Source organism: Pseudopipra pipra, chromosome 1, assembly GCF_036250125.1.
Source record: "Pseudopipra pipra isolate bDixPip1 chromosome 1, bDixPip1.hap1, whole genome shotgun sequence".
NCBI classification, from domain to species: Eukaryota; Metazoa; Chordata; class Aves; order Passeriformes; family Pipridae; genus Pseudopipra; species Pseudopipra pipra.
Window position 1 is genome coordinate 33,808,694 of NC_087549.1, and position 15,776 is coordinate 33,824,469.

A 15,776-nucleotide genomic window follows, 5' to 3' on the forward strand; every position below is an offset into this window, starting at 1 on the left:
AAAATCAACCCTTAGTTCTTTCTTCCCACTTTTCAGCAGATGCTGTAACTGAGGTCCTGTCTTCCGAATATTTCATTGCCTGTTACACAAAGCGATGCACCACCATCCTAAGCATCCTAAACACCGCCCGGAGCTGCCAACCGTGGTGCTCCACGGGCTTTCTCAACCACGGGCGCCGAGTTGCAAGCACTCGGCAGCTCCACGGTTGAGCAAAGGCACCGACCGGGCAGCCCCCCCAAAGCGTGTGCCGCCGCCGGGCTCACCCTCCCGCCAGGGCTCCGGAGACTCTGGCGAGGGGGTGTAGCCCTGTTACTGCGGGCCGCCGCTCTGCCCTGTCGGTGCACGGCGCGGGGGGTCCGGGGTCGCTCCCTGCGCGGGGGCCAGGGGAGGTCGGAGGGCACGGGAGCGCCCGGCGGTACCGCCCGGGCCGGCGCTGCCGCGGGCGCGCCTGCGCTCCGCCGCGCCGCCCGAGAGGCGGAGGCGGCCCGGGGGGACCCGGCGTTGGGTGACAGGCGGGGCGGGGGCGCAGGGCACGGGCCGGCCGCCCCCCCCCCGCGCCGCACGCTCGGTGAGTAGCCCCGTCGTTCTCCTTCGCGGCGGCCGGGAGGAAGGATCCCGAAGCGCCCCGCCGGCTCCGCTGCCCACCCGCTGCGGGTGGGGAGGGATCCGCCGCCGGGGCGCGGTTGCCCGGGTGCCGCTGCTTCCCCCGCCCGCCCCTCCGCGCGGCCGCAACGAGCAGGAGGCGGCGGGGAGACAAAAGCGGACAAAGGAGGCAAAAGGCGTGTTCCGCTGCCGGGGTAGGGATGTCTGGGCACTGCTCTGCGCTCGGCGGTCCCGGGTGGCAACCACGGGAGCTGGGGCGGCGGGGTCGGTGCCGGGGAGCCGGCTCTCGGGGTGCCCGCCGCCGCTGCCCGGCTCCAGCTTTGTTACCCTTCCCTCCGCCCGCCGCCGCTCCCCGGGCCGCCGAGTTGTAGCGGAGTATTTATTTCAGCGCATTTATTTTTAGGCTGGAAAATAAAAGGCTTGGCACGGCGACCTTTGGCTGTCGCATCCGGCGCCAAATAAAAGGGTCGCGCTCTGGCCGAGGCCGCCCCAGCTCTTATGTAAATCCATGTGCCGTCCCCAAGGACGCGCGGTTCCCGGGGCGCTGCCGTGATCCACCCCCGCGGGGACGGGGACGACGGGCGCTCCCAGGAGCTCAGGGCAAACCGCGGGGTCGGGCGGGCAGAGCCCGGGGAGGCGGGGAGGGACGGGACCGCTGGGGCGGGCGCCGTTGACCTCCCGTGCTTGCTCTCCGCCCCGCAGATCGGCAGCAATCCCCCGGACCTCTGTCACCAGCGTCGGCGGCGAGGAGAGCGGAGGATGCGGGCGGCGGAGCGGGCGGCGCTGCCCCGCGGCGGGCTGGCTGTCCGCGGGGCCCCGGCGGGCGGCTGCTGAGCCCGGCGGCGCTGGCATGCGGCGGCTGGGAGCGGGAGCCGCCGGCAGCGCGGGCGCCCCTCGAGCGAGACTGAGGGTGGATGGAGCCACAAAGGACTTCGGCTGACACGTGCGGCGGGCCGGCTGGCGGCCGCGGCTAGGGCCACCCCCCTCCCCTGCCTCCTCCCCTCCTCGCTATGCTGCGCGCCCGCCGGGCCCCTCAGCGCGCTCGACGCACGGCGGCGATGGAGCCGGCCGGGCTCCTGTGAGGCCGCCGCCGGACCCAGCATGGCCTCGGCGGGGACCCCGGCGCAGCGGCGCCCCGGGGCGGAGCGGCCGGCGGCGGGGGGCCGGGCGGAGGCGCCGCGGTGCCGCAGTCTGCCCGCGCTCGGCTCCCCCCTGGCGGCCGGGGGGGGCGGCGGCGGCGGCCCGGGCCCCGCGGCGGGACCGGCTCCCGAGGCCGAGCGGGGCGGGGGCGCCGCAGCCGTGGCCGGGGCTGCCCAGCCGCCCGGCGCCGGCAGCGGGAGCTTCCCCCGAGGGACGGAGCTTGGCCAGCCGGCGGCGCCCGGCCGAGGGGTGTCCCCGGCCCCCCGGCTGCTGCTGCTGCCGCCGCCGCCGGCGCTGCTGCTGGCGGGCCCCCCGGGCAGAGAGTGCCTGCGGGCAGTGCTGGCGGACTCTCGCTTCTTCCTGGTGTGCATGTGCTTCCTGACCTTCATCCAGTCCCTCATGGTCTCCGGCTACCTGAGCAGCGTCATCACCACCATCGAGCGGAGATACAGCCTCAAGAGCTCGGAGTCGGGGCTGCTAGTCAGCTGCTTCGACATCGGGAGCCTGGTGGTGGTGGTCTTCATCAGCTACTTCGGGGGGCGCGGGCGGAGGCCGCTCTGGCTGGCTGTGGGGGGGCTTTTCATCGCTCTGGGGGCTTCGCTCTTCTCCTTACCTCACTTCATCTCTCCGCCGTACCAGATCCAGGAACTGAACTCCTCCGTCAGTAACGAGGGCTTGTGCGTGGCTGGCAATGGCACCGCCAAAGAGCAGTGGGACTCGCCGGCCTGTTTCAAGGACTCTGGTGGAAATGACCACTCTCTCTATGTAGCTTTATTCATTTGTGCCCAAATCCTTATTGGCATGGGATCGACACCCATCTATACCTTGGGACCAACGTACTTAGATGACAATGTCAAGAAAGAAAACGCCTCGCTTTACCTAGGTAAGGCATCTAAGTACTAGGGTGCTTCGAATGCTGAACCTCAGATCTCTCTGACGGACCAGTTGCGGGTACTTCTGCCCTGGTCCTGCCGAACAACATCTGTGCTAAGCTTTCCTTCTGAAGTGAACTTTTGAAGTAAAATTTCCATGCTTTCCTATTTGAAAATGTTTTGTGGACTGGTGAACAGTAGTAACGGGTGAAGCTAATGCAGTGTGCGTAAAAGCAGCTGTGCTCACACCGTCCAGCACAGGGAATGGGACAGCAGAGAGCTTCTCTAATGCTTTTCAGCACTTGGTGTTAGCCGGGGATTTTTTCAGAAAGAAGTGTTAAAATTTGCTGTGCCCCTTCAAGTTTTTTAGCTAACACAGAAGCTGTATATTTCTGAATTTTGGTTAATGCCTTTAGCCTAGAGTCTCTATAATGTTAATGTTCAAAAAGCACTTTGAGAGATTCTTGGCATGCTTCATTTTACTTTTCCAGCATTCATTTGTCTTTAGCTAGCAATGAATTTTGACTGGCATTGATACATCATCTGGCATCTCAGAAAGATACTCTTAAAACCCATTGATAAACCAGCAAGTAAAACCTTCAGGGTTAAAAGCTCAGATGGGGGAGCTCAAGGGGCACAACAAAGTAAGAGTCCAGTCTGGTACATTGTATTCTCATGGCTTTCGGCAGGTACAGACAGGTCTACCTGATAGTCTTCCCTGGTGGGAGGAAGGGGTATCTCAGATAACTGGCTACTAAACTTTATTGGCGTTTGACCACGATAGTGAACACCATACATTTTTGTTAGTTTGAGTAATATGTAATAAGATTGGCTGCTCTTTGACTTTGCATTAGTATCTTACATGATGATGATGATGAAGAATCTGTAAGATTCTGTAAGATACTACTTCTGTAAGAATCATGTACCCCTTAAATTGTTTTCAAACAAAGAGAGGCACTTATGGGGTGAGAGAGCTGCCAAGGGGTTTTGGATGCTCAGCATTACCATTTGCAGTTCAGTTTACTTTGGCTTTACAAGAGCCTTGGAGATAGTAATTCCATGTAAAGTAGACATGCATGAAAGTAGTACTCTTGGGCTGTATGTGTGTAACTACTTTATTAAGCAAACGTTAGTGATCCAGATCAGTATTTTTATTCCTTATGACCTGTTCTTTGGCAGTTTGACTATTCCCTGAACTGTTTTAAAGCCATGCGCAGTCTGTGCAGTGCCTTGAGAAAGCCTGAGGCACTGCTGGTTTTCGGAAGGAGGGAGAGGTATTTACAGCATTGCTGATCTGCCTGATGAAGTATTTGACAAAGTGTTTTCCCTCTCTCATCCCCTCTGAGAAAGGTTAAGTGGTATGGAAATTTAGATTAATCTAGCAACTTTATTGGCAGTATGAAAAAGCAAAGCATCTCCTTACTGAGGTTAATAATTGTTATTTGGAACAACAGAAACTTGCAAGTAGGTGATTTCACACAGTCCTCAAAAACATGGGAAAAGAAAGGAAATGGAAAAGCTGCAGGTGAGGAATGAAGGGTAAAAGAGGTGAAGGGTGTGAGAGAAGGAAGTCTTCACCAGAGGGGGAAACAAGGTCAGTGGAGGGAAATTCTCACTGTGCAAGAAAAACGATAGCTACCACTGACATGCTTCTAGCACAGGAAATCATAATGAAGTGACTCAGGTAACTTTTAATTGCAGCAAAGATCAGCCTTAAAGTTAACAAAGGTAAAAGACACCAGCAGCTGTTGGTAGACTGTATATGACCCTGTACCTGCCAGGCACTGAAGGCAGCTTTGATCTGTACTGGGAGTATCCTTGTAGAGTTGAAGTTCATTTTTAGTGATTCAGAAGAGTAAAGATGACTACACTCAGCTACAGCGTACATGGAAAATTTATGGCTGTGATTTGATTGTGACCACAGGGAGAATTAAAATGAACACAAAGCATGTTTAAACATTGAGTAAAAATGTATCATCACCTCCTTTCAGTCTTTAAGCTACTCAGGGCTAGAAGGAATGTTGCCTGCTGTTGGAAATCTTGGTATTATCTTTTTTAAATAGTGTGGAATTCTGAGGAAACCTTTAACTTGTTAATGTTTGAACATTTTTCTCACTTCAGACTTAGGCCAGTGACTTTTTGAGGGGCAGGAGTAAAATCTGAGTTTGTGGGGGAAAAGGAAAAAGAGCATGTGGTTTGTTTGGCACACTGATGTGAGCAAACCTGTTTTTGTTGGAACTTCTCAGTGGTTTGGAATGTTTTGTGTCCTAGAGGAGAGGGATTTGTGGGCAGCGTACAGACCAGCCAGTTGCAGGAATGGGATAGAGATGGACAGGGCATGGCTCTGCAGGCCAGCCACCTCACATCCTGTGTTATGCAATGCCTGTTTCTCCAGGCAGTATGATTTTATTACTGGGATAAACTATGCAAGTGATGTCAAAATGTAAAATGTATATGTGCATGTAGGCATGAGCTAACAAAAAGTCTTGGCATGGGCCGTTGGGAGTTGAAGTTTTGAAAAGAGGAAAAAACCAGTGAAACAGATCCTATTCACATGGATACAAGAGTCTGAGTGAGGACAATTCACAAAAAAAGCATCCTCTAACACAAAACAGAAGGTCACTAACGTGTTTGTTCATAATCATGCTGGTATTGCATTCTAAATTTTCTTCCAAAGAAAAATAAATATATATATTTATATATAAGCATGCACCAGATAAATGTTTCTCCAAGCTGCAGAAATGAAGAGCTTTTTGATCGTGCAACTGTGCCCACTAATAGTAGGTCAGTAAAGCCCCCCTGAGTATCACTAATCCTGATTCTGCAAAAACTCACCTTATGTGGCTGTGGAAGCTATCTTATTTATTTTCCAAGTTAATCCAGCTCAGGGCTTGAGTGGCAATAGCATATCCTCTTAAGTGTAGGCATGCCAGCTCAATGTGGACAGCTGTTTTAACATTCCTGACTGGAAGTCCTGCTCTCAAAAAACATATTTGATGCTTATATGTAGTCTCTTGGCTGCCTACACTTAAGTCCATCTGTCAGAGTGGCATGGTGCCAGTTTACAAGGTGCTGTGTTGTTTTTAGTAGGACAAAGGTGCCAAGCAGGGATATGATTTGGGCTGCCTGCATGGCAATGTGTGAGGTCTTCCGTGGGATGTTTCTTCCTTGTGAAGGCACTGCCACCTCCAGGTTCTCCTGCCCCTTAAACCTGATGGTACTTTGGTGCCCTGATGCTAACTTTGAGAAAATGTATGACATCAGGCTAGGAAACAAATTGTGATTGTAACAGGTGCCTAGGAAATATAAGAACTGGTTCCCTTAATCACAGATAATCCAAAAGGGAAGTTACGCACTTTATGTAAAAACTGGGCAGTCACTAAGTGGTCTTTGTCTTCTCCAAAGTCTCTCCTTTCTGTAAACAGCTGTATGTACTGTGGCATGTCTGTTGTCAGGGCCTGATGTGTGCGGTTTCTCCTTTTAATTATTTATTCAATTAAATTAATTGCAGTTCAATTTGTAGTTGAATTGGACTTCATGAGTTTTGTTTCGTACTCTTGAAGGTGTTTCTGCTTCTTGTAAAATTTTACCACTTTAAGCACAGTCTGTTTTTTCTGAACACTGTGCATTTTTTTGTAGGGATCCAGTAATTTGTCATGAATGTGTTTTACTGGATTTTTAAAAGCAGTTCCTTAATATTGTGTGGCACTTAGAAGTTTTATTAGTGGCATTACATTGCTGGAATAATTTTTAAATGTTTTTCTTCTCTTGAAAGTGGATATTGTAATAAAAAAGGAATTCACCTCAAAAATTCACACATAGAAAGGCAATATTAGGTTTTACAGAAATATTGCATTAGTGAAAATATTCAGGAATGGCTTTCACCAGTACCCCCCCAAAATGACTAGTGGATGAATTAGTCATTGTACTAAGGATGTTTTATTTCTGTTTTCAGGATACTATATGCTGGTTAGGATATGATATGAGAAAGGTGTCTACAGACTGCCCATAGTTTTGGTGACAAACTGTAATTCCAAAATACAGAGATAAAGGCTTTATGAGTGAATGGCTGAAAAATTGGATAAACCTGTGCAAATGGGCTTGGTACAGATAATGGCTTGAGAGCCAGGGAAGTAAAATAATTTCCTAAGGTTTTTTCCACTAGTCTAAATATTTAGACTAGTTTCAAAAATACTTTAGACTTCTGCTTTGTTTTCATGGGGATCATTTGTTGGTTGCTGTTTCTAGTATTAGGTGAACCATTTCACTGTGACTATATTCTGTTTGCGAAACACCTTCTTACCAGTGTTTTACAGATGGATGCTCTGTGTACCTCTCATATCTTTTACAAACTTCCCCAAAGCCTTTATGTATATATATATATATACACACATATATATATGTATGTGTGTATGGTGAGTTTATTTGTTGTATTTCTGGTGAAATCTACGGCTATGTCCACATCCCACTTGGAAGGAGAGGGCAGGAGGAATAGCTTCACATGCTCAATCAGAAACCCACCACCTCTGCCTTCTGGGTCCCAGGGCAGAGTCCAGCTGCCTAACAAGCTAGATCTCTGTAACATGCCATTGCTTGGATGTTGGCACAGGAAAAACTGGATTTTTATGCTGCTTTGATTGATTCGTTTTGGTCTGGTCACTTCTGGGGTTATGGATGTCACTGGAGGATAGGAACTGGAGCCTGCAGAGGGCATCAGGTCATCTGTATGGATGCTACGAGATCACCGAGGTTTTCCAAGACAGGATCAACTTTATAGCTGAGCAGGAGGGACCATCTAGAAGCAGTGAAACAGCTGATCAGCGTTTCATTTTATTCTCACCGTTCAGCCTATGACCACTTGTGGTTCACATGGAATATGCTTCCCGCTTCCTGATATCCAAAAAGGCTAGTTTCCTAGGGGCTTTTCTCAGTGTTGATCCCTGTATTTAGTAAACCCTACAGAAATAGTACATTTATTTTTACAGCATGCCTGTGAGGAGGCAGAATTTTATGAATCAAAAATTGAAGCAAAAGGGCATGTTCGCCAATATTTTTTATTGCTTGCTCTATTTTCCTTGCAAAGAGGAAGCATACTGAGCTTATTTCTCAAATACAGGATCTCAGTTTATCTGAGTGAAGGCCACATCTTGTTTTACCCAGAAGCTAACACTGAGACTTGACCCATCAGCAGTCTTTTTTTTTTGTACAAACACATGCTTATTTTGTTTGCACATTCAGCTGGGTAGCACTAGCATAAGGCTGACCTCAGTGTACTCTTGGCTGGATGTAGAGAGCATCTTGGGATGCAGGTGAAGTGACTGCAGGTCTGTTTGTGCATATGAATTATAGTGCTTTCTCACAGAGATGATTTAGCACTCAGAAGATATGGTATTATGTTTCCCTGGCCTTCTGTAGAATCTTTTGTTAAAATGCTGATCAGGCAGCAGGCATGGTTCCTAGTAATTACTTAAAGTAGCACTGCAGTTTTATTGCCCTTACGTATAGCTGAGGAAATAGAAAGATAAATTTTAATTTTCTTCTCCACTTTTGTTTCCTACTCCATGGGTGGACTGATATTTTTTTCATACTCTAATCCTAGAGATAATTTTCTAGAGCATTTAGAGAAAATGTGGTTTTTTTGTCGATGCAAGCAGTGTCTACATACAATGGGTATGTCAGGGGTGGGGGCAGCCATAGCTCTGAAGTTTTCTGCCTGTGGGATTTAATGTCATGAGTGATACACCTTCACTTGCTCTGCCATTGTTGTGTCCCTTAAGGGTGCTTTCTGCATCTCTCTTGTTGTGTCCTTGCCATGAGCTATGGCATTGTTCACAAGCAGCTGTATTGACAAAGCATCACTTGCAGTAACTGGCAAAATGCACTTCACCCTTCTTAGGAGCGAGAAGAGACTTAGGCACACACTTCCTTGATTGTCTCTTTCTTTTTATATTAAAGGACAAAAACTGGGTTGGATTCGGGGTTCTAAAACTCACTGAGTTGTTTTCCTTGCTTAGCATTTGTCAAAATGGTTAGCATTTTGTTTCTGAGGCTGACAGTGCCCTTTTCACCTGCTTGAGCTTGGGAATAGTGTTTTCTTGGAGAGCAGCTCCCTTCTCTGTTGAGCTCTGCTGCAGGGGTTGTTTTGGGCAGACAGGTGTCTCCACCTGCTGTGGTCCCGGAGCAGCTTGGAATCCTAGACATGAAAGTGGCCTTTAAGTAACAGCTTGTTTGTACCTTCTGCCAGGAACTGAAGGCTTGGGATCTAGTGTCTGATTACCTGGGGGCTGGAAACTTTAGCTGTCTGCTTTCCCTGACTGTTTTCTAGAGAGTCACTGTAACTACTCCTATTGCAGGTGGATTAGAGATGCTTTGTGTTTCATCCATTTTCCCTTAACTTTCATTCGGTGGCTACCTCACCTGGGAGGACTTAATTGCTGTGAAAGTGCTTATTCGGTCAAAAGAGAAGGGACTGGATTTCTCTCTACCATCGGTTTCTGTTTCGACTGTGCAGGAAGCACAGGCAATTATATAAATGACCTGCTGTTTCATCCTGAAGGCCAGCATCTAAAAATTCTGATTTTTAAAGTAGATGAATGGAATTAATCCATGGATTTTAAGAGAATGGAAAAGTAGCTCAATCATATTAAACTGTTAAGTGTCATGCTCTCTTTTTAGTTCTATTAAGTCTTTTTTACCCTGATAGCACTTTTAAAACCGTTGTTTCATGTGAAGAATTAACTCAGTTTTCCTTTTTGTTGTTTTAACATGCCTTTCCCATTTATTTTGAAAACAGTTGAGAAGTTACCATGCAAAAATGGCACATATTTCAGTTGGTCCCCTCTGACAGTTGTTGCCTCTCTTGACTATAAGGGTCGAAGTAAGTGCTAGCACTGACTTGACTGCTGATGGATTGAGCATTGTCACGTGGACTCCGAGGGCAGGGCAAGCCAGTTGCCTGCCTTCCTATAAATTGTCTCCAGAGCTGTCAGAATTTGAGCTCCAAGTCCAAGGTGTCTCTGCAACCCCCCTCAGCAGCTACAGGGATGGTGGGACTCATTAGGGTTGTAATTGTAACATGCTGAAACAGCACAGTTGGAAAAGGGCAACGTTTTCCCTAGGGAACCTCTAGAAGTAAGGGTTCTGCACAGTGAGCAAAAAGCTCTATTGGCATTCTGATTCTTGGTGTCCATGATTTTAGTCGAGCACCTTGGTGCTTTTGCAACTCAGTTGGATAACCTGGGTACATGTGCTGGAGCTAGCAAAGTTATGACAGCAGACAACTCTGCAGTGGGCATGTAGGCTAATTTCACCTGAGTCAGCCAAATCCATACCCCAACTCTTCCAAAGTGCCCAGAAAAAAATAAGACATTTCCTGTGATCAGGAAGAATATATCAGTGTCTGGCAGCATGGAGATGTATAGGCTCTGTCCTGCATTGCCACTGAACAGTTGGGAGTTTGGGCATCTGTTACACTGTCACAAGGCCAGAAATTCAGACACTCTGCTCAGCATTAATGGGATAGTGAATGAACCTGGGTCTGTCCACTTCTCTTCTGCCGCAAGGAATGTGTCCTTACCTGAGAAATCAGGAAGTGTGAACACAAAAACTAGAGTGCTATTTTATGCTGCCATTAGACCCGATAGTCTAATCTGAAAGCACTAACCCTCATGTAGGTAAACAGCTTACTTGGCAGCAAATACAAATTACACCAGTGAAAAGCATTATGCTCTGGTATGAATTACGTTTTATGGTGAGTTCGGAGGAGATACTGTTGGAAAAAAATATATATTTTTCCTTGTAATTTGAACAAGCAGATACAAAAATTATTCAAAGAAAAACAAACATGAACTGTGTTGTGTGAAGTATGCAAAGCAGTACTGCGTGTCCACTAATTGTATGCTCCTGTGCCGTTCCTCCTAGATTCTCTTCCCCATTTTCAATACAGGTTCCTTTTCATCAGCTTGCTTCCTTTTCATTAGCTTGCCACGATATTTTTTTGAGTGCCCTCACTTTTTTTCTTGCTTATATGGACTTTAACACTTTACTTGCATTGCACCATGCACAGTAGGAACTCAATCTGAGGTCCTTCTGCACTTCTTATTTTTGATGTTTACCAGGTTAGAATGAAATCCTCAAGAGTGTCTCAGCATTGATTTTCTTAAAATCCAGTGCTGCTCTGAAACCAGCTACCAGCTCTTCAGTTGTTTGAATTTAGCAAGCTTTTGTAGATAGCGACTACTTTCCATATTCAGGCAACTTCTTTGAAGTGACAAAAATTACATCCTGGAAGGGTTTTCCTATGATTGTACCCTTTTCTTTCTGTATTAATTAAACCTATCCTCTAGAGTTAGAGTATTTTGAATAGTCCATATATTAGTTGAGTGTATCTTCTGGTATCTTCTGATTTGCTGTTTCATACTTAAGTTGTTGTTTAACCCAGTGTTTGTCATCAGTTTGTTCACAGCTGTTGACTTAAAGTGTCATGTAGGCACTCAAAGGTGCTGGTGTGCTCCTGAAGTCAGGAGCTTTCAATCACACCTTGGTTCCTACTTCTACTTTTTTCAGTATCTGGTTAGATTAAATTCTGAATACCCAACCTCCCCAGAAGTAATTTTAAGTAATGTATTTTTGTAGATAACTCAAAGTAGACAGGGAAATAGTTGTGACCACTACTAACCTGTGATTACTCAAATAGAATGTGTCAAGCAACCCTTATTTCCTTCTAGAAATATCTAAAGGAAATACTCTGAAGATAGTATCTGATGTTGCTATGTGTTAAGCTTTCCCTGTACTTAAAGAGAAATTGTTGTATTCAGCTGAGCTGTTGACACAGTAAATTTTGCTATGTATAATACAATTGAAAACACTACCTTTTCCATGAAAGGTCCCAAAGAGATCAGCTTATAGGCTCAAAGGTCAAACCCATGTGAAATTTATGAGCAGAATACCTTAAGGATTCTGTTTAGGTGGGAATTTTCAGATGAACTAAAACCGGGAAATGTGAAGGAGAAGAGGAGGTTTAGTGCAGCAGTGTGGGACTGGCAGTGCCTCTTTTGTGTAGTCTAAGGTGGCGAGGGACAAAGCCAGAGTGGGTTCTGGGTGGAGCCCATGGGAAGGGCTGAAAATGCTGCTGTTAAGTGTCTGTAGAGTACAGGAAAGTCCCTGACAAGGCTGGGGAGTTTTGACAATGCAGAGAACAGAGAAGCTTCGCTTCTACCCATGCTTTTCTTCCTCCCAGAACAGCATTTTCCACTTTTGCTTGTTGTGCCTCTCCATGTCATTCATTGATCCCTGCTATTTCAGTAGCTGGAGTTTAAAAAATAGTAGCAAAACAGTTTTTCACTTTGTGATTTTTAATCTAAAATTATGTTTGTGTTTGTTACTTCATCCCAGTGAGTGAAAAAGATTTAATGGAGAATGTAACCTTCTAGAGTGCAAATAGTTTCAATAATAATCCTTCCATTTAAAAAAGGTAAAAAAATTGCTACATAATCTTAGAGTCTGTAATTTCTGTAAACATGATGGGCAGTGTATATCAACTTGATTTAATACAGCTGTCTAGTGACAGAAATAGTGAAAGTATCCCTAGGGAAATTTTATAGTCACAGGAGGAAATAGATAGCACATGAGCTTTTTGAGTCTGCAGTACAGTAGTGCTGATACACACCAATTTAGGTATTTATCTGGTAAGTTATATAATTGGCCTAAAACAAGAATTTCAGAAAACTATGTTTCTTCTGCAAATAGCATGACTGAAGGAAAGAAGTGGGATTTTGGGGCTGTCTGAAACAAGTAAGTGTTAGTTTCTTACCACACCTGTGTTGTATTGCTGTGGGAATATTAGTCCTTTCACACAACGAGAGTAAAAAGACTGAACTCAGCACTACATCACTGTAATGTAATGCCATACTGTAAATAATTTTTCAAAAGCATAGCTGAGGACTGAATTGATGCTTGAAGGAAGAGCTCTACTCTAAGTTATAGCTCCTAAGTAGCAATTGTACTATTTTGATATGTGGAAGCTCTATATATTCATTGACCTCAGTGACTGAATAGTTTAACGGAATTGTGGTTACAATGTCAAAGATAGAGCTGGCTGGTGTAAATTTCTTTAACTGCAGAAGCGGAGTAGGCAATAGTATCCATGTGTTTACTCTCGTGGCTTCTCTAGAAGTTCTGGGAGAAGGAGATTAATTAGCACCTCTCAGAGTACCCTCTGCATTTAGGAGTGAGTACCTCTTGTGACTGAACCTATGGCGAACTATTAAAAAAGACCTTTCCTCATTAGCCTTTGCTTCTGGTCTTACTCAATGTTTGTTAGCAATTGATTTTTGGTTAGATGTGGTCACTTATTTTGCTTATTGAGTTATGGGTAATTGCACTAGCTTTGGACACTCAGAAGCAAGTAGGACACAGCAAATAGGGAGGCATTTGGCCTTTAAAGGCAAAATAAAAAAAGTGGCTAAGGCAACTGTCCCCATATGTTTGTGATAATTAAAAGAAGATAACCTTCTATGAGAAATGAGGTAAAACTAATTGACTAAAATTGACCAGGCCAGCTAGTGGGAAATAACTTGAAAAAGGCTTTTAACCCCAGTGAGTCAGAATCGTTGGGTATGTATATACCTTCTCAGCCTCCATAAGGATAAGAGATTCAATTTACCGGAGAAAAATAGGGGACTATATGAACTAATACAATTTTAAGTGTTCCTACACTGTCATTAAAACAGTTATGACTCCTTTAGGTAACTAGTAATTTTAAGTATTTGGATAAGGTGAAAGAGAGCTGTTTATGATCATATAGATCTGTAATTAACTTCCCTCCATCTTTATCCCCCTCTTCATCCCCTCTGGCATCCCCACACTCCAAATTTAAATCCTCCATAAAGAAGAGCTTACTGTGGGTCTGATGTAGTGCAATGTTTTGAAGAATACTCCACATTTTAATTCTCAGATTTGTACTGTGTATTTGTACTTGAGTATTACAAAGACTGAGGAAGGGATCTATCATATGTCACAGTTTCAGGGTGTGTGAGAAATGACATCTCATGTTTTGCCCAAGTTGGCGTACTGAAATCTTTTACTGATGGCAAGATCAAGGTTGACCATTTTCCTGAGGAGGAGTAGATGTAATGGGTCCAGAAAGTGAGAGGACTGCTGAAGGTCATGGTAGAAGAATTTGATAGCCATAAGGTTTATATTAGCAGGTGGGCATCCTACACTATGAGCCAGCTGCTTTTTGTTTGAATTGAGCCTGAAAGGAAAAAAATAGTGCAGTATATTAGAAGTGTAGTAATTTCCCTTGTCTAGTTTTATAAGATGCTCAGATCAGTTATTTTGTGGTCTGAGCATTAGAATTTCTCCAAAGTATAACTGCTGGACTAAGCAACTCTTCCAGCACTGGATTTATCTCAGTTTTCATGGCTTGTTTGGAGATATTGGAAGAATTAGTAGCATAGCATTAGGAGAGAGGGTAATGTAACCCTTGTGACTCTGTCAGAGAGTCTCTGGATGCTCTTAGTTAGGACTGCTGTCTGGTGCTTTTCTACTGAATCAGGATACGGAGTGTGAGGAGCAGCATGGTTATTTTTGTATGCAGAGGGCTGAAAAATGATACAATTCTGTCCTTAATTTAGGCAGTGTTGCACTCCTGTTAAAAAAAAATCTTGACTTTTTTTTTTTTTCCCCTAATATTCTTGAGTAACAAAATGGTGTGGAGCTCAGAAAACTGACAGCTGGTGGTTTTCTGATGTGGGAGATTTGACTTGAAGAGTGTATGTCTGGGTGTGATGATATAAGACTGCCTCTTCATACAACCCCTTGGTGATATGCTGTGTAGTCTTGTTATACGTAGTGCCAAAATAGACAGTAATCCTCTTACGTGGGATTATGAAGCAAGTAATAATAGAGCACAAGTCAGTGCCATCAGTTCAGAGCTGTTTTTTTTTGATAAACATATTTGTCATTTCTATCTCCTAGATTCTTTAGTACTTCTTAGTCTTTATAATAACTGAGTTGTCTTCTCCAGCTGAAAATGTTCGTGTTTCACAATAGTAATGTAAGCTGCTATCAAGACCTTCCTATCCATCTTTCTAATTGATGCACTTGATTTAAAAAGGCCACAGAGATTTCGAGTTCAACTTATTTACTAATGTAAAAACTTCAGATGAAGAAAAATTGTAAGATCATTTAGTCTGCATAAAACTTTTCAATTGTCTTATGAGGAACCCTGAGAAGATCTGAAGCAATCAGAGTTACTGCCTGCAGGCTGTTGATCCCATTTAGAAAACATGAATTTGGCTGCTGTGTAGGAGGGCAGACATGATAAGCATGTGCTGGAGGAGAGAAGCAATTAGCTCAACACAAGCGCAGTCAGAGCAGAAAGGAAGGTCTGGAGGTGTTTAATTAATACTAATGCTTTTGTGCTTGTGAGGACCAGAGTCATGGTAGGTCACTGCTGCCTTGCTCTTGTGTTTCTCAAGCCTGGTATCTAATGAACATAAAATTTAGCAAAGCTTTCAAGAGAAGTTAATAAATCACAACTAACTGGCACATTCCCCCTGAAGGTAATGAGGTACACCTGATACTGAATGGGAGCAGGATCTGGTCTGTAAAGCTTTTTCATTTTTAAACAGATAATAAGTCCTCTTGGGATTTTTTGTACCACATTTATTTAAGTAATCTGAAGGAATGGAAATGCATGTCATTTATTAAACTTTTCTCAAGTCACTAAACCAATGACAGAAAAATAACCCCTTTTTTTTTTCCATTGTGAAAAGAGTTTTGAACAGGTAGAATTTTTATTAATATGCATTTGATGGCAAAACTACTTTTGATGGAAAACTGTTTAGCCATCACCATATACTTATTTGCATAGCTTAACATTTGGAGATGCATTTTGCTCTTCAATTCTCAATTTTTATTCATTTCAACTTCCATTCATTCTTGGGTGAAAAATACAAGTAACGTCCCATTTGGTTTGAATACCACTCTCCAGGTAACTTTGCTTCTGTTTTCGTCTTGTACATCATTCAAGACACAGCTGGACTCCAGCAGGCTGGAGAGGATTACATTTTCCATTTGCTTCTCCTGAGGATACCAGCTCTGTGGCTTCAGGCTTACCCATTTTGACATTTTATAAATGTTTTCCTGATGAGTTTC

At 45.0% G+C, this 15,776-nt stretch overlaps 1 protein-coding gene across 4 annotated transcripts in view; it reads left to right on the forward strand.

Annotated features, from left to right (window-relative positions):
* Positions 1-468: 468 nt before the first annotated feature.
* Positions 469-15,776, forward strand: part of SLCO5A1 (solute carrier organic anion transporter family member 5A1) — a 75,849-nt gene continuing 60,541 nt past the window's right edge. For 2 of the 4 annotated variants that reach the window (XR_010429754.1, XM_064651282.1), the window contains exons 1-2: positions 469-568; positions 1,306-2,626. Coding sequence is in view for 3 of the 4 variants with exons in the window: in XM_064651282.1 (XP_064507352.1) it covers positions 1,705-2,626 (922 nt within the window). In the remaining variant the exon portion in view is untranslated. Of the gene's footprint in view, positions 569-659; positions 798-1,260; positions 2,627-15,776 lie in introns of those variants that run through there. The other 2 variants (XM_064651294.1, XM_064651287.1) reach the window with 2 other exon arrangements.